General features: G+C 33.6%; 1 protein-coding gene across 2 annotated transcripts in view; it reads right to left on the reverse strand.

The window, feature by feature from the left end:
• The window catches only part of LOC149568666 (membrane-associated progesterone-binding protein 4-like), a 106,283-nt gene that overhangs the window by 62,996 nt on the left and 23,944 nt on the right, over positions 1 to 19,343 (reverse strand). For both annotated transcript variants that reach the window (XM_089821546.1, XM_089821545.1), the window contains exons 4-5: positions 15,719 to 15,756; positions 9,457 to 9,500 (exon numbers count right to left, since the gene is read on the reverse strand). In XM_089821546.1, coding sequence (XP_089677672.1) covers positions 9,457 to 9,500; positions 15,719 to 15,756 — 82 coding nt within the window. The remainder of the gene's footprint in view (positions 1 to 9,456; positions 9,501 to 15,718; positions 15,757 to 19,343) is intronic.

Raw genomic sequence — 19,343 nt, forward strand, 5'->3', positions numbered from 1 at the left:
TTTTTTTAATGGTCATCTTAGTTAGTCTTTAATCAATAGAAACATAGCGAAAATCATTGGCAGCCATCAAAACACAAATAAACAAGGAGAGCTACAAATGGCAAATACCATCGCCACATGCAAGGAAGAGCGAATGCAAACAGCAAACAACTAGAGGAGTATGTACATGCAAGAGACCACACCAACTCTATGCGGGGAAGTAAAGGTCGCCATGTGAGGACCCACTGCCGATGGAAAGAGGGTGGCCCCCTTATAGGCCCGACCCACTATTGGAGGGAGTCATATGGCACATTTCAAAGCCAATTCTTATGAAACATGGGCGCGGTGGACCACCCCAACATGAGCAGTCTATGGAGTTGTGAGAAATTAACATAAGATCCTTCGCAGAGGTAAGTTCAAGGCACAAATACGTGAGGGTTCCGCCTCTAAGGTACAATAATATTATTTTATTATTGTGATTTATTTTTTAATAATAATTAAGCATTGTATTTCTATTATTGGAAATATTAAATAAAGAGTTGAGTTATTATCATTTATGTTGTTAGTAATAGGCATGAGCTAAATTACTAACATCTTAATTAATGTTAATATTTGTATATGTACTATACAAGCTATTTTGCCTGGATCTTTTCCTCCAAGAATGTTATTCCGGGAAGAGGGAGATTGAAATTTAGAGGTAGCTTGACATGTCATTAGAGGCAACCTTGAAAGAGAGGGAGCATGCTACATCCCAATTTTTGACCTAATTTAAATATAGCCGTTGTGGTTCACATGAAGTCAGTTGACAGTTAAATTTGTTATAATCTTACGAAATGGTAAGATGGTTAGTCATTATAATTATTTATCATAAATTCATAGAATTGAATATGCGGTTAGCCATTATGATTGTTTATGATTAAATAACTTGTTATGGTAATATGATTTAATTGCAGAGAATTTCCTTGTAGGAAGCACGTCGAAGAAGTGGAAGTATTGTTAGAAAAGAATTGGACACAAGAGCATCACCATCACTGGGCAAATGGGTATGAATCATGAATCACGATGGTTGGCGACTAACCACATGAGCTATTAAATAAATAATTTAATTAAAATATAATACGTACCTCAAAGGATTTTAAATGATCTTTCATCATATTATTATAATATATATCTATGTACGTACACAGATATAAAAATGAAGTGACACCATCATATTATTTTCTTATAATAAAATGATGCCACCTCACCAATATATTTACATGTATGTATATAAATATAAACTATAATATTTTTCAAATTATAACCTTCAATCTTCTTCCATCTTTTTATTCTTTTCTTGTTTGAAACCTATTGACACTTGGTTCATTTATTTGGTGTCCAAGAGCCAAGACACTCTTTTATGTTACGGCTTCTTGGAAGCCAAAGAGTCCCTTTTAATCCTTATTATATTTTGAGGTCGGGGAAGACAGGATATTAAAGAAATCATATTCTCGACTTCCAGCTATTATTATCACTTTTTTCCTTGTTCATTTCGACTTCCATCCATAAGAGATGCTCTGATTAAGCAATCGAACTTTCTACAATTTCATTTGAAATCCTATACCTTTCATAACAGTGTCGTTCTTAATGCAATCTGTCGTATGTGATCTTTTCTATGCTGAGGATTGAAGTTGTATTTATACACTATGGTTACACCTGGAAGACATTTATATATTTCAAACACCCTACTACCTTGCTCATGCTTACGTTTTTTAATATTCTGCCGGAAATCATGAGTACTCTTATGTTGGAGTTGTGTTAGATATTTTTGCAAGTAAAGGTGTGGCAAGTAGCTGAGTATTCAGCAAGACATCATCTCCAAATCGTCCACATTATGTGGAACACCCAAAACCAATATTTCCAATTTGATTGTCTTGAACAAAGGTGCAATAACATCGAACTTCATAGCAATAAGCTACAGTATTTATCATGATGATATCTTGTTTGATATTATAGATTTGATTCTCTTTTCAATTTTGCTTTGTCATGGCAAGTGAAAGCCAAGAAAAACATAGTATTAGTCCATAAATCATTATGCCAATGGAGATTAGAATTAAACAATAAATTTTGCAATCTTTAATACCATCTTTTTCAAATCATAGATTGTGTTAAGCTGGAATATATATATTATTCATGATTTAGTTGAGAATCAACAGATAGAGCCAATTGCTCTAAGATCCGAGCACCTAGGATTCACCGGCTGTATAGCCATGGAAAAGGTGAAGAGGTGAGATGGAGTCTACAATAACGGAAATAAAAGTCAAATATTATACATTAAATCTAGAATAATATCATTTAATAGCTCATGCAAGACCATGTTTATTGTATTCTCCTAATGTCAAGTCGAGTGGTGTGATTAGATACCAGGATGCTCAGTGGATGATAAGATGTTCCATGTCTATTCCGAGTAGGGAGAGTCTTTCTCGTTAGAGATTGTGTGGGGATAAGTTATGATCCGAGGTTGGGTGGTTAAGCCCCGAACAATGTTTCACCTCTCCACAAGTTGTTGGACGTGCAATAGACAAAGATAAGCTATGCATTCAAACGTTTGTCGGAAACAAGTATTTTTACTTTATGATATATATTCAAGTAGAAGGTAAGATTAATTGAGTTGTATCATCGTTACAGTTATTTCTTAAAATGAAAGCAATTCTTATCGTCAATATAATTGGCAACCAGTTAGATCGGTTGATCTTCTAATTGAATATGGAATACATCTATAGGATTGTTATTCAATTTTTCAATCTATAAGAATAATGATTATGAGCATATCTTCTAATCTTATGTTAATGCCACAGTTTAGCAAATTGGGAGGAAAAGAATGATACAGTGGTATCTGAAGCCCTAAATGATACAGTGGTATCTGATGCCCTAAATGATACAGTGGTATCTGAAGCCCTAAGTGATACAGTGGCATCTAATGACCTAAATGATCCAATGGTAATCGATACCCTAATTGATACAATGGTATATGATGCCCTAATTGATATAGTGGTATTTAATGGTAATCGTCATTTGATTTTGATATAGCAGTATTGGATGGTAGTCGTCATTTGATATTGTTATAGTGGTATTTGTGGACTAACCTAAGTAGTTGGAAAAGCATCCCTAAATTGATTTCGGTCTCAAATTCCATGGTATGTAGTTTTTAATTTCCATAGTAAATTCATTAATGGTGTTCTAAATTCTTAGTAAAGAAAATTTGTTTAACTAATTTTAACCGTTAATCTCATTCATGTGAATGAAACTGATATAACTATCTTCCTATGAAAATGAAATAACAACCGTATTTCTTTGAATATGTTAGTTGTTAATTAAGACCCAAAAAAAGTGGTTGTTACAGAGCAGAAAGAGGATGTGATTCAGTCAACCTTCGGTGATTTTGGTCTTATTGATTCAGAGGGAGTAAACCATGTTGAGATGGATTCTCTGTAATGTCCCCGTTTTTTGGAGGAGTTAAATTATTTATAAAGTTATCAATAAAAATATATTACAAGATAACTTTATATTTAATTAACTCAATAAAGTGATATTTTATAAAATCATTAAATAAATCAATCTTCTAGAGGTTGTTGGAAGAAGCGATGAATAAATAAAAAGGAGGCCGACCTATCGAGAAAAAAATAAATAAATAGGCATTGAGGGCTCATTGCCTATCATCAAGTTTTATTATTGATTTTTTGCTGATGTGCGTTGTGGAGCCTAGGGTTTCTGCAAGTAGTCACAATTGGCCATTGAAAACGAAAACTCTCAATTGGTATGCAATTTTGAGGGTGTGAAAGATCACTTGAATTATTGCAACTGTGGGAAGGATATTTCAATCCTTTCACTTGTGCTTAATTGTTGGTTTGGAGTTTCCAATGGAGTTGCACTTTCACCATATCATCTTCAGCATTCAGTCTCCACCATTTGATCGATCCAAGTTCTTCATTTCAATCTATAATTGCAACAAGTTCTCAATTGTATACAGCCAGTTAGGGTTTCTCTGTAATGTGCTATGTCATAATGTTTTGGTGCTGAAATTTGCCATATCATTTGTATAAACATTTGATTTTCATTGAATGAATACATTGGCACTATTATTTCTTTTATTTCAGCAATATATTTTAGCAGTGTATTAAATTTAAGGTTTTGTTTAGTGGCCTATTGGTACGGGTCATTACATTCTCCAGTGATCAATAAATTGTATCAATCAAGAGGACAGTGATTTAAGAATATGCCTCGCGACTATGTGATTTTAATGAGTCTAAACCCTATGTACATCATGAGGAAGTGAAGACTTCCAAATGAACACTTGTATTTCCAAAAGCTATTGTAAGGTGACAATCTTACAATAACTCATATTATGAGATCAAACAAATTGAGTATGTGATCAATGTCTTGCATCTCAACATTCTAGAAGGCCATTACTCAAAGTACTTGGTGAATATCATTGATATTCTATGAGGCCAATACTATTGATATCAAATGTGATATCAAACCTTATTTTGAGTACTTGGTGAATATCATGTGTTGATATTCTGGAAGACAATATTCATGATATCAAATGGTGCAAATCTTCTGAGATATCCTTAAAATTGTTATTTGTAATATTACATTGAAGTAATATTTATTCATATGTGGTTATCCTTCTAAGCTAAGAGGGAGTGTTGATGTTTGATAGCTTCAGTCGGATAAACCTATTAAATATAAGGTTATTGTTATATGAGAAAAATTAATAATATATATATATATATATATATATATGATTAAAGTTGTTATTATATTAATTATTTGATTAATGAATAGATATATCCTATGAAGGGACGTGTCTATTCATGGTCTATTCTCTATATATAAATCTAGGTGGATGTTGCATTTGGAACACACATACCAAATTCATAGCAATCCCATTAAACTTGCAGCAATCCCCTAAAACTAACATTTTATGAATTTTTTGTGGTTCATCTTCGAAGCTTTTTGCTGAAAATCACAAGCCTGGTTAACGGTTTTCATTGCGCAATTTCTCAATTTGGGCAAAAGTCTCTAATTTTCAGTGTAACACGAGGACTGGCACCCCCCTCTCAAACCTCAAAGTGCCCGTCCCCAAGAGGTCCCTGCACCAAGTACTTGAGTACCTAAGTAACCCTACCTCCGCCATTCTACAACCATGTTGCCACTAGGATCGGTACTTGAATTTTATTTGAATTTTGATTTTTGATATGCAACATGTTACTATGTTGAATGTTCAATAGTTATAATTCATGTTGCAATTTTGCCATGTTCAAGTATTTCAATTTGTTATGTTCTACTAAAACATTACTTCATAATTAGCATTTCAAGTTCCATATGTATACTATACAACACCCCTCCATGCAAAGTCTCGTGTTTTGCTGTGTAAAGGTTCTTATGGGTTTTCATAATTTTTTCCCTCAAAAAAAAAATTGATTATGTAATTCGCGAAGCCGCATGAGATTCCTTTGTGGTTTTTTAATTATTTCATCAAAAATTATTTGTTGGGTTTTACTAGTTTTCCTAAAAAATGAAGCTTTGTATTCTCTGATTCATGTCTCGGATTCTGTTGTTTGTTTTTTATCAATTTTTCACCTCAAAAATCGTATTTGGTTTTGCCAATTTTCTCCTAAAAAATCATGACATTTTGCAATCTTTTTTGGAGCATCATGCTCACTTGCAAAGTTTGGAGAGTTTGACGATTTTTCCTCAAAATCAGGCTAGTTGTTCTTAGTGTTTGTCTCTATATTCAGGGAAGAGCAGCTTCATTATCCAACTTCGGGTTGAATGTTTTTGTGATGATTTCTGGTCAGATGTTTTTCAAATTTTGGGAGGGTCAGTGGCAAACTCATCTCAATGGCAAAGTCAGTGGCAGGTTCTTGTCTTTTGTTGCAAAGCATTCTGAAGAAGGGGACACCCTTATCTGTTCATGTTTGGGCAGATTTTGGCTTCTCAATCATTTACATTTTACAAATCCAGGGCGAGTCTCAGCAGCAGCAAAATGTTTTGAATAATTTGAGACCAAATGACAACAGTTAGACGATGACCATTAAGGGAGGATATTAGACTATTATAATGTTTCTTTAATGGTCATCTTAGTTACTTTAGTTTATTAGGTAGTTTATATTTCGTCTTTAGTTCACAGTTGTTTCTTTTAGAAACATCGTTTTGTAAATCTATAAAAGGAGCTTTCATCTCCTTTGTATAATACAACTACAACAACATTGATTTATCAAAAGAATTCTGAATCTTAAATTTGTAGTCACCGAACTCCAAAGGGCGGAGCACTAATTGATTTCGATGCATCTCCTTGGGATCGGAGGATCTGCATTATATAGGATATGAAAAGACATCCATGAGCGGACATGTCTCCAAAAGGTGGAGACATGCCCGTTCATGGGTATGTCTTGTGAAGAGGTGCCTTTCCATGCCTGGTCTCTAATCAGGTCTGAATTCTTAACAAATACCAATTAATTAATTAAGATTGAAAGTGATCTTGCTCAAACATGATAAATATCCAATCTGTTTCTCATTGCTGATCATAATGCTCGATCAGGATTTGATATGAAACATCAATCAACTACAATCTGCAATTTAATAGTCTCTAAGTGCAGATCGATCATATACTTAGAATTTATGGTTCCTCAATCATATAGAAACATGATGATTGATTTTCCAAAAATATATGAAAGTAATGATATGACTAAATGTAATATGTATGTGTGTTATGTATATCAGAATATACAGAGGCTGATATACATACACACATATATATACATCATGAAATCAATCATCATTTCAATATCTGACCAAAGCTACCATTTATTCAACACCAAGAGCCATTATTTTGTTCAGAGAAGACCTCCTTCATGCTGCATTCATATTGGCAGCTGAATGCCCAGGTCAGTTTCAAGCATATTGCCTATTCATCAGGGCCTTCACTCTTGTTTTCTCTATTCTTCTTTTTTTTCTATTTGGTCCAATGCAGGTGGCATTGAGATTATAGCAGGATAAAGATGAAACATGGCTTTGTTGGTTGTGTCTCATCCAATGGCGGTGTTCTATGTGTAGGTATCTCAGACACATTTTTAATTTGGATTTGGTATCCCTAAGTTTTGTTAGAGAGATTTTGAGGGAGGAGGGACTTTGCAATTCTACAATGCAGAGGACTAGAGCCTCAATTTCTAACTATTTTACCAGCAATTGGGTTCCCATGTTCTAGATTATAACATGAGGGACTGGATCCTCAGTTGAATCCTCCCTTCTAATAATGTCTATCTAATAACAGTGAGCTATGAGGAAGGTCTATAAGAATTGGAAGGTGCCGAAGCTCACTGATGCAGGTAGAGTAGATTCTGATCTCAAACGCTTTTTCTCATTGTCTCCCAAGTGGCATGTATTGCTGGCACTGTTCTATCAAAGATTTAGCTTTAAATGTTGTCAAACAATACATTATTCAGATATTCTCTATGATGGCTGTGAGGAAATTCCACTCCTCTACAAGTTTCCATCTATTTTTAAGTATAGAATCACAAAAGCCACTCATCAGTCTCCTCCTGACCCTGGGGTGTAAGTTGTTGCAGAGGAGGAGGCTTCTAATCCATGTCTGTCAAATAGATAGATCTCAGAAAGGTGCTGATTGTTTGGTAGATTTATGCATGTATCTATTGTAGGCCCTGTGTAGCATACAATTTTAGAGCCAGAAAGACTTGGCTTTCTTTCTTTATTGTATTAAGCTTATCAATTTAATGGGAATGGGTCCCTATATAATCCACAATTGACCTAATCAGAAAAACCTCTATATTAATAAAAATTTGGCTAACCTTCCTTGTTACTTATATTCAGCTCAGTTTGGAATCATATCAACTTATAGTTTTATAACTTAAAACTAAAAGACATCCAACAAATTATAAAACTATTTTAACCTACCAAACCCTCTTTTTTTGCCAATCTAGCCTTTTAAGAATATACTAATAAGCTATAATCTTGTGATCTATGATTCCTCCCCACATTCAATTGCCCTAAGTTCTAACGACTGTAAGGTAGCTTACCCAAAACATCGGACAAAAGGTTTCATGCATTTCACTGAAAAGATATTTAGCAAATTTCTTAATTAATTTGATTAATGCTCTTGAGCTTTCTAGGGCTCTTGGGAATTTCCATTAAACAAATGTCGATGAATTTTTTGTACATCACCTGCTGCAGAAATATCTGAACTAAAAATTATGGTCATCATGAAAAGAGTGAAATCTGAAAATGCCTTGGGGCACTCATATCATGAAATACTTGGAAGTTGGAACAACTTCTGACCTCAAATTACTTATTTTGTTCATATAATGAAGTCCTTGAACTACTGAGCAGTAATAAAAAGAAATTCTTGGACTCAACACCTTACACTTAACTTCTTGAGGAAGTGTTATGATAGAGAATGACCTCCAGTATCTTGGGGTATTGTTATGATAAAGTTCTCTAGTCTACAGAGCATTGTCATATTTAAGTCTTTGAAACTCTTAGAACATTACTGTAAAATTATTTCAGGCCAAGTTCCAAAAAAGATATTATCAGCTTCCTGTTGTATGTGTGCATATAAGTTTCTGCTTTTTGCAGTGGTGATAGATAACTTCCTACCATGGATTACATTATATTTTCTCTTTTCTTAACTACCATCTCATGAGTTATTCTTGTTATTTTCCTTTCTATGCAACTATTCAAGTAGCATGACCCATAAAAATGAATACTTCTAGATGGACAACAGCTCTAATATAAATTTTATCGTAAGCTCAAACATAGCTGATCAAACTTATTAAACCTTTACAAGCTATTTCACCAAATATATCAGCAATATTTTCCAGCTCATCTTGGTATTTGTGATGTAGTTATCACCATCATCTTGATCATTAACATGTCATCATGTTTAGAAGAGGAGATGCAAGTTCTACACACAGAAAATAACTCCAGAGTTCCATCCACTGCTTTCAAAAGATTCATTTTTGTCATCAAGACACGTAACACAGAAGTGAACCATGATATACCAAATTGGTAAGATTGTGAGATATTTTCCAAATAAAGGAGGGAAAGAGTCAACAATTTAAATTCTGACTGTGTGTCATTGTATAATTTGATAAAGCTCAAATGTATCTAATCATTTAGCCAATATCACATTTGGAACTCGTAATTGTATGCTTCAAACAGAATAAGAAATCATGTAAGATACTTTATTGAGGTTGCACAACCACATCTTCCCATATATAATCCCACCTCCTTAAGCCATTTGAATCTCTAGCATAAAACTGTCATAAACATAAAGACTGAGAGATTATCAACCAACCACACTCACTGCACAACTTGGAAAGGGCAAACCTTCAATGAACCATCTAGGCACTCATTTAAGGATTTTTCTTGAAAACAAGAAGCATAAAACAAAAACAGTCCACAATGGCATTTTACCTCTGTGTTGGCTAAATCTTTCACCTGATCTGTTAATCCGTCCCCTGCATGTAACCCAATAGAGAAATTATACTAAGGAACAATCATGAAAAGTTGTAACTATAGATTAAACGTTATGAACAGTTTGCTCAAATTTAAAATTCTTTTTGAAGTTGAAACTATTGATTATCATTCCAAAGATGTTCAGAAGTCGCTCAATCACTCCAAAGGCTCTGGACATTTAAAGATTTGTAATTTTTTCAGATAGTGATTTGTATTTGAATATCCTGGACAATACACAATATTTAGAAAAATACATGGAATAATCCAACATCCTAAACAAAGGGGCATCAGAAAAACAAATAGAGAGCTGTGATTTAGAGCAGTGGACCTGCCATAAGCAGCAGACACCAGCAACCAGCATATTTAAGGTAGAGATCGTTACCCAGCCTAAAGCAGGTGGATATTAAAGAAAATATTATTAGCATCAGTTGGAATAACTAAATTTTGATAAAGTAGCAAGGTAATTACCTCCGAAAAGATGCGAGTTAATGCTAACAAAGAATATGTTTAAGGAAGAGATGTGATTTTGCAAGGTGATGAGATTCATCAAAGTCCAGAAGGGATATGATTCTTGAAGAAATATAACTTCTGTCTCAAGGAAGAAATAGAAATGTGTACCCAAAAATAGAATTTAAGGGCGTGAAAGAAACAGCAGAAGTAATCATATATATAGCAGGGTGATCTGTTTATAATCTCCTAAATTATTGTAGTGTGAAGAACTAGCTGTTATGTATTTTTATGTGAATTATACATAGAAGTGAATATATATATACACGCACATCAGATTTTATGCAGTCAATGCTACTTGAATCTCAATATCTATGCATATATAAAATATGAATTTCTGCATACAATACCCTATCATGTGGAGGGAAGAACGAGAATGCAAGGAGGGGAAACAGTGGAAGGTGTTTGAGGTATTTTTATGTGAATCGGGCCATGGGTTGAGGGTCATTTTAAGGGCACCATATTGCGGCCTCCCTTACCAACCCCACATTGATCAATTTTTGGAGTGAACTAGAAGGGATCCACAATCATAAGAGGTGAGAGGTTGACATGATGGAGAACAATGTATAGAGCTCACTAGGTACATCATCTCATAAAGATGGTTAAGGACCATGAGCCCAAAGAGGACAAGGTCCTGCTATTGGGCCCAGGTAGAGGATGTTTGGGGTACCTCATCATGTCTTCTATCACAACTCTCACGATAGTTGAGCTCCCACACAATCATTTAGATTTGATATATATTTGTTAACCCTAGAAATGGATGTATCTAATGAATTATGTCTCCATTATTATCTAGTTTGGTTGCTGGTTATCAAAACAGGCTTATCTCATCTTATTATTGGGCGAGGATTATATCTCTAATTACACTATGCCCTTTGTTTTTAGGGAAAAGTATAAGATGATCCGAGAAAGGGAGATTATGAAAACATTTTCCCACACCCCCTCTATGTGTAACTTATCATTGCTGCCCCTCGAACTCATCAGGGCTCCACTCCCAAAAAACCACTAGTTATTAAGTATGAATTAAGCAATTTCAAATATTGAGTGTTTGAAGATCATATGATGTGTAGTGTTTGAATTATCACAAATCAATATTCAGATTAGGTGTTTATTTTCTCTACAGGCATTAATTAGCCAATAGCCTATTATACTGGAGACTTTGGCAGGAAGCTGTGATGTCTCATACCCAATTCTTTTCCCCTTTTCCTGAACAATTTCAGAGCGTCCCACAAGTTACCAGTTGACACAGGGGTAAGACTGACAGCTTGGAAAAGTTCCAATAAATGCAACAATAATTGATTTCTCCATTTAATAAATGCAAATATAATAAACAGTGAAAGTGAAGGCACCACCACAAATCATCACCATCAATTGGCTCGCTGAGATGGTGAGCTTTATCTATTGCCGAACACAGTCAGAGGCTGAATCTCATACTCCCTTTTGTGCCTGCTGGATTTTGCTGTTCACTCTGTGATCATTCAGGGTGTGGAATTCAAATTAGGGCCATATTTCTAGACTACTGTACAGTGTGTATGCTTTCATGATTCGTCACACAGTGTCCACAATCTTCAACCTTGGAAACGAATTGAAGTGCCGGTAATATAGTCTGAACAACCAGCTACACCCAGTTTGTTACATGTGACAGTGGCAGCCAAGGAAATATAATGGCATATTGACAAGTTTTCCGTGGGAATGCACGAGTTAAAGACGTGCAAACAGTGCTGAATCTGACGACTGAAAATTACATGTGACAGTGGCAGCCTTGAACCCTTGAGTGACATAATGGAATTTTAAAAGACTCGTAATTGTAGTTACTAGTTAGGAAAGGGTCCATGGGTACATAGTGCTTAGAGAAAAATTTTCCCCTTCCAGTTTTCATTTACTTTGACTTTGATTTTTTTTCTTTGACTATGTTTCAATCCGTAACTCATTAATAACACTTGTTATTCAACAATTAAATTTATTTTTTATAAAGTGATTAAACATAGGGTTAGTAACTCTTTTCCATTATTTTTTTCTCAAAGGATTTGGATGTAGTAATTTTCACATTTAGGTCTTCAAAACTTTAGAGTGGATGATTGAAAAGCCACAATACACACAATGAAGAATCAAAGATGAAAGAATAGATTATCAATCAGATCTGCAATCTGGGTGTGGGCACTGTATAACAATATCTTACATAAGAAACCCGGTTATGATTTTTTTTATTAAGTTTAATATGTGGGTCAGAACTATGATGGTAAAAGTGATTGTATGTGCGTACAAATAATCTTCATAACATTGATTTCAACTATCATGTTTCACTATTCTAGGAATACAATAGAATGTATCAGCTTATTGGTTGGCATACACATAATTATATACATCAGCATGCATGTGATCTAATATGCATTTCAATGTTGTAATATAAAGTTATGTGTATGCCTTTTGTTTGTTGCAATTAGCCATGGTAGGGGGAAATGAGGTAGTCATGGTCAAGAGAACAGTGATGAGGTCACCTTCTAAGCATTCCACCTCATGGTTGTCACCAGGGAGTCCCCATGGAACCAAAGGGGTACAAAGTGGAATACTTTTGGGCTTAGGAAAGATAGACTTCAAGGCACCCAGTTGTAAGCGTTCCATAATCATTTGAAGCATGAGAGGAGTGGCAAGATGGAAGAAAATAGAGATCAACTCACATACTAGGTACACCACCTCATATATATGGCACGAGCTAGATGAAGCCAAGAGGTATGGTATACCGGCTCTTGGACCTAGGGTAGGAGGTTTTTGGGACACCTCATCGAGTTGGGTTACCTTAAAAGTTAATTCTACGAATCTAATGATTTAATCTTCATTCTTCATATATGTTTATTTTCTCATTAAAGATATCTAACTATGACATTATGATTATAAATGAACCCTAACTATGTTACAAGGCTTCAATCAAATCGAAAGTTATCTCTAAGCCTTGCTTGAAGAAAAATTGTAATCTAGGGCACATTTGAATATCATAATGTGGGACATTCCAAAATCGCTAATCCATTGAACACATTTAGCTGATTTATTAGCAAGTGAATTAACTTCTGCTGATAATTCGTGCTGAATACAAGCAACATCATGATTCGCATGTAATAAGGTAAGAGTTTGTCTGCAGAAGCAAAGATTTACAAAACCTTATAGCAAGCTCAAACCTCTTTGACCCAATACAATTACCAAGGATGTTGGAGACAGCAAATTTGAGCTCTCTATCTTGTAAATTATCTTATCTAAATCTATTTTTCAGCGTTGAACTCCACCTTTGTTTGACACTCCAGATGCAATATAAGAGCTCCAAACAGTTACAATAAAATAAGTATCATTAGTGCTATTGCTATTTAAGGCCAATCAGTAGTTTGATTAAATCATGTCACCTAAGGAGTCTGGTGTCCCCTTTTTGGGTCAACCATAACTGATACTTGTTTAATCAATTGTCATGTTCATAATATGTCATTTCGGTTATCAAATGATGTTGTTACTGGGATTTATAGAAGAAGAATATAGATGGTATCCAAGTTGCCTAGACAACAGCTATGGACTCCTTAAAATTTATAGGTCCAAGTCCATTTTACAAAGATTTACAAAACGCTAACCCCTACCCTCTATTGGGATAAGATCCATTAGCTTGGATTTATACAAGCTCCTCCTTGGTAGCACTAGACTCTTCCTTCCTTAGCCAAATAGTAGTAGGATTGAAATGTAGATATATATTTCTGATTTTACTATTATAGTTGATATTAAAAATTCATTATTGTAAATGATAACTACAACAGTTATACTTATTGATATATGAGCAATATTCATATATATAAATATGTATATCATATAGATATAATAGATCTTAGAATCATATAAGATTATTTATTTCCTCCTCTTTTTGAAGAAATCCTATTGTATTTATATTCCCCTTTATAATCATAATCCATTCGAAAGTCACACCCCTTCATAATTATAATCCTTTCAAAAAGTCACAACACTTTATAATTACAACATTTTTGAAGAGTCACAACCATTCCTAATTATGACCCTTTCAAAGAGTCACATCCTTTCAATATCATTAATACCTTTAGAGAAAGTCACTTCCTTATTTTCTTCACATCACTTTCCTCCTCCATTGTTCCTTCTTTTACTCCTAGCTTTTCCTCCTCTCCCTCCTTTCCTTTTGAAATGAACTCTCCTCTCTTTTATATCTTATTTTGAAGGTACATATATCTTTAATTTCATTAGATTTAATTAATTTGTATTATTATATATTATATTATTTATTTACTTATTTACTTTCTACAGTATTATCTCTTGTAGTCAATTTTATTTATTTATTCATCCATTGTGATTTTATTTATTTATTCATCCATTGTGATTTTATTATTATTTAATAAATTATATTATTATTTATTTTTATATATTATAATATTATTTTAATACTATTTCTCATTTTTATATTAATATTAATTGTAATATGATTTTATTATCATTATTAATTTAATAATATTATCTTATTAATCAAAATTCTATCTTAGAAGGACATGACAAAGGCACGTGACCATACTCTGACACAACTAGGCAATCACACCTCACTAGATCATCAAGAATGATCAGTTACCTCACCTAGCATAATCATAGCCCACAAAACAACTTGCAAAACAATTTCTACTTTTGCCTCACACTTGTCACAATGGGTCTATTGCTTCTCAAGGAAGCACAACCAATCCGAGAGTACTTGGGAATTTTATCAGTATATGTCATCTCATAGTCTCACTATACATCAAGCCCTATTCAATATTGGATTTACAATGTTATCAACCACTCGTGGTTGAAATTGCAGCAAGACTAATTTTTATTATGGTATACTACTATGTGCAGATAGTAACATCCCAAATATAAACAATCATGCCAGGATGCACCAGAAAATGAAACAGTCTGCAAGACAAATATGCTGAAGAAGAAAAATAAGTCTTCTCGCAGCCATCAACCTTGTCTTCCATCTCCATACCTACTTAAATATGCAAACAGCTAATTATTATAATGGCTTCTAGGTTTAAAAAAAGTTTTCCAGTTTTTGTTAGGTCCTACAATCACCTCTATATTCTAAATCAAGCCTGCGAATTTCTAAATTAGTATAAACTGTCTACGATGAGCACCAAGTCTTCATGGTTCATGAGACTAAATAGAAGAGCTTCTGCAAAATCTAACAGACTTATTGAGAAGCTCTTCTACCCAGTGGTCTATCTATATAATTCTAATATGCTATTCCAATGATTGTTATGCTAAATGTGATTGTTTGTCCATTTTCTCACAGTACTTCAGTCATTATTCATAAGAAAAAATACAAATTGTTTGTTCTAATAACACACTGGACCTCCTTTGGCATGCCATCCCTTTGATCATTTAGTAGATCTCAAAATCATTTGACATTGTATATATTTATAGTGGTTCTTATAAACTACTGATTGCATTTATCATTTCAAACTTTTAGTTTTCAGATCTGGGTTTTACGGTTTAAAATTCCGTAAGTTCTTTCAAAATTTTATCTCTATTCCTATGTTTCAGATTTAATGCTACCCTCTTTCCAAACTAGGGTTACTGTCAATCAGATTATTAGCAGCTATTACAAGATTCAGTTATGTCCTTAAACAACCACATTTAAACATTCAAACCTTGATATTAATGAAAAAGAACCCAAAATCACACTCACCTGTAAAGTTTCCTGAGACAAAGGCACGGGATGCATCTCTGTAACCAAACAAAAGCATTTGATTGATGAAAACATTTATATATGAAAAATATGACAATACAAAGTTACAAACCACACAACCACTATCTACTAGATATAGAAACTCAGCTACGTAAATTGTTTACATGATTAGATTTTGTGAAACTGAGAAAATTATGCAAATTTTATGTGCTCTCTCATACACCACATTCATCCTAACATGTTTAAAACTCTATTGAGCTGTACAAGCTTTGCTGATTTTAACAGCTTACAAAATGTTTTTTTCCTAAACCCTACTCAACCTTTTGATTAAGTGTGGCAGAAGGGAATACCCTAGTCACATTATCATTTTTATTTTACCTTTAAATATAATACAAAACAGAACAGCATTTAAAGTAGAAACAATATTCAAATTTATAAGGGGAAGTTCCATTATGGAGAGCGAAGGAAATGATAATAAAGAAAATTACAAAAATACCTATAACAAGCATGATTTCTTTTAGCGTGCGAAGAAAAAGTGTCCTTTAAATCTCAGGCTCAGACACAAAGCTAAAAAGCACTTCCACACAAAACAAGATGTTTTCAGATTTATTAACTCACGTGGGAAACATAATCTAGAAAAAGCGAAAATACACTCATTTCATCTACCTAAAAACAGAAACTAGAAAGAAGAGCACAAACTTGAATTGGATTTATGACCCCACACACACAAAAATATCAACAACTGGATAGAAATTGCAACTAAAGCTGTAATTATCTATCTTTGAATGCAACAATACAAACCTTGCAGTATTTCACAAAGTTATTCAATAGACAAAGCATAAGACAACACAAAAGAAAGCAACTCTTGAAAAGCAATTTTTACAGCAATTATGATAAAATTACAATTGAAAACAAATTTATTTATAGTTTTTTACAACGTTTTGCACTAAAAATAGTTTCCTTGCATACAAAGCAAGCTTGATATACTATATTGTTCACAAAATAATTTTCTTCATTTTCAAGGGCACAATCTAATGTCATACATATGAGAGAGAGACTCACTAATTGATCTGGTGACAATAGACCGAAAAGACATAGATTCATTTCAAAAGATAACATTGCATTTAAGGCCATAGGCATATTGACATGATTCTAATCCTTGTCTTAAAATGTGGAAAGATCACCATTTCTTTCACTGGAGAGTAACTGTATTGACATGATTCTAATCCTTGTCTTAAAATGTGGAAAGATCACCATTTCTTTCACTGGAGAGTAACTGTGAAATAGTGGTAACATAAGGCCAACCAAATAACCTTTTTGTAATTATTATTTTGCCTCTCAGAAGATGAGAGAAAGCTCATCTTAGTTACATATCTTGCAAAATTTCTAATTCTTGGTTATTTTGTTGAGATAACTCCCTTCAAACTAAAGGCAAAATAAACTTTGGATTAAAATTGTAACTCAAGATAAAATAAAGGAGTGCGCTAAAAGTTCTGAAAAAGATCTTCATAGAAAGTTATTTTAAGATATTTATCAATTAATTATTCTGCCAAAAAAGCATCAATCATAAAGAGGCGCAACAAAGAGCAACAACTGAAAAGAAAAAGGCAGCAATTGCAAACAAATGTACCTTTTAAAAACTAAAAGATGTGACCTTCCCCACCATGGAAGGTATAAAAGTAAGGAAGCCTCATTAAGGAAGGTGGGGTGATCAAGAAAAGGCAGATCAGAAAATAAGAAATCAGGTCTGAATCAAGAGAAGTAAACATTCAATAGCAACAGCTTGATTAAAGAAAAAATTTGTGAAAAAAGAAGTTAAATATAGACATATATGTATGTGTTCATATAATAATTATTTTGCAGAAAATCATAATCTTGTGAATATTCTAAATGCTTCTATTTATTATATATGATAGGGGATTCGTTTAATAATCTATTTGAATTTAGAGAAACTGATTGCAAATAGTTAGGATGGTGAGCCATATGAGTTCATAAGAGGTGAAGGAAGACCGGCCTCAATGCTCTTATCAAGTATGCCCCAAGATGGAATGGAAGACCAAGTCTCCATGCTCTTGGGCTCGAGGAGGATGACCAGCCTACAAGGTGAACTAACGGAAGGAAGGACAAGCCACCTTCCATGCTTACACAGTACAAGAGACCATGCTTGTGGTCTAGGAGGAGGAATGGAAGACTGGCCTTCCATGCTCTTCAGATTGATCAAGGACAGCCAACCTCCAAGGTGAACTGACCGATGGAAGGGTGACTGACATTCCATGTTCTTGCAGTACAAAGGCAACCAACATTTATGACTGTGGTTTGCAAATATTTCAATGAATTCCTAATGAGATTGTCATTAGAATCCGCATTGAAATGTCTATTGCCTTAATTAGATTTTTAATGTGAATAAGGTGTCTATTATGATGCATACTAGTGCTTAGTTAAAACAAATGTTACCATGGCTTATGATTTAATGTCAAATTTCAATGACAAATATTGTGTGCAGTACCTAGACTAGAAATTATCTTACAAAGGGCATTTCAATTGGTAAATATATACTCTTAAATGTATTATATTTTTTATTTTTTAATTGGAATTGTGGTTTAAGGGCAAAATTCAGAAATATTCCAAAAGAGGACATTACAAGGGAATTGGAAAATTGATCATTTAAAAATAAATAATTGCAGGAGAATTTTATATTTCCATCTTTCTAATTTTAACATTACATTCCACATGCATAACTATCATTAAATAGTTTTTAGAGAGAGTCACCTCTAGGTGCAGACTTGCAAAATGAAAAATCACACTGCACAGAAAAGTGCAAATTTATTCTTAACATTAAAGGATAAGCACAAGTAATTCTTTCGGTCATTGTTGAAATCTGAAATATTTAATTACACTAGAGTAAGTATATTATTTGTCATTTATTAGTGGATGCCTTGTCTAGTATTTGTCCCCATTTCAAATGGATATTTGTATTCTACCAATACAAGTAAATATATGCTAAAGTATTCCTACCAGAACTTCTAATTGAATGGATGAATTATCATTGAGCTACATTTAACATACAACAAAACTATTAAAGCACTTTTTGCAACATATGTCACATTCTTTTTGGGGATTGCATAATATATAACGAATGTAGATTAGTCGTTATGGTTTTTCGAAAAGAGGGAGTAGCTAGAGGAAGTTTGTGAGATGGGAAATGGTAATGTTTAATTGAAACCCACTGCCAACTTCAAACTAATCTTGATGACAAAAAAGAGAAAAAAACCATCCTTACTGAACCCATACAACAGTCTTCTGAACAACCCACCATGCAACATGAATGGCATCTACAATGGACATGCAAAAACTGGAATGAAGGCAAAGCAACAAACTGACATGAGAAAAACCACAGTTTATGTTAATTGCTCAACTCTGGGAATCAACATACTTATGCCAGTAGAGCAAGATGGTTATTGTGCTTCATGAAGGCAATAATTTTAAAGTTTTGCAATAAAGAAGAGACTAAAGCATCCATAATGAACTCATGCAACAATCTTCTGGGCAACCCGTCATACAACATGAATGGCACAGATCATAGACATACAAATGCCAAAAACTATAGCCAGGATGAAGTCAGATG

This window comes from Cupressus sempervirens, chromosome 3 (assembly GCF_028749045.1).
Source record: "Cupressus sempervirens isolate cs-2001-9-10 chromosome 3, ASM2874904v1, whole genome shotgun sequence".
Taxonomy (NCBI): Eukaryota; Viridiplantae; Streptophyta; class Pinopsida; order Cupressales; family Cupressaceae; genus Cupressus; species Cupressus sempervirens.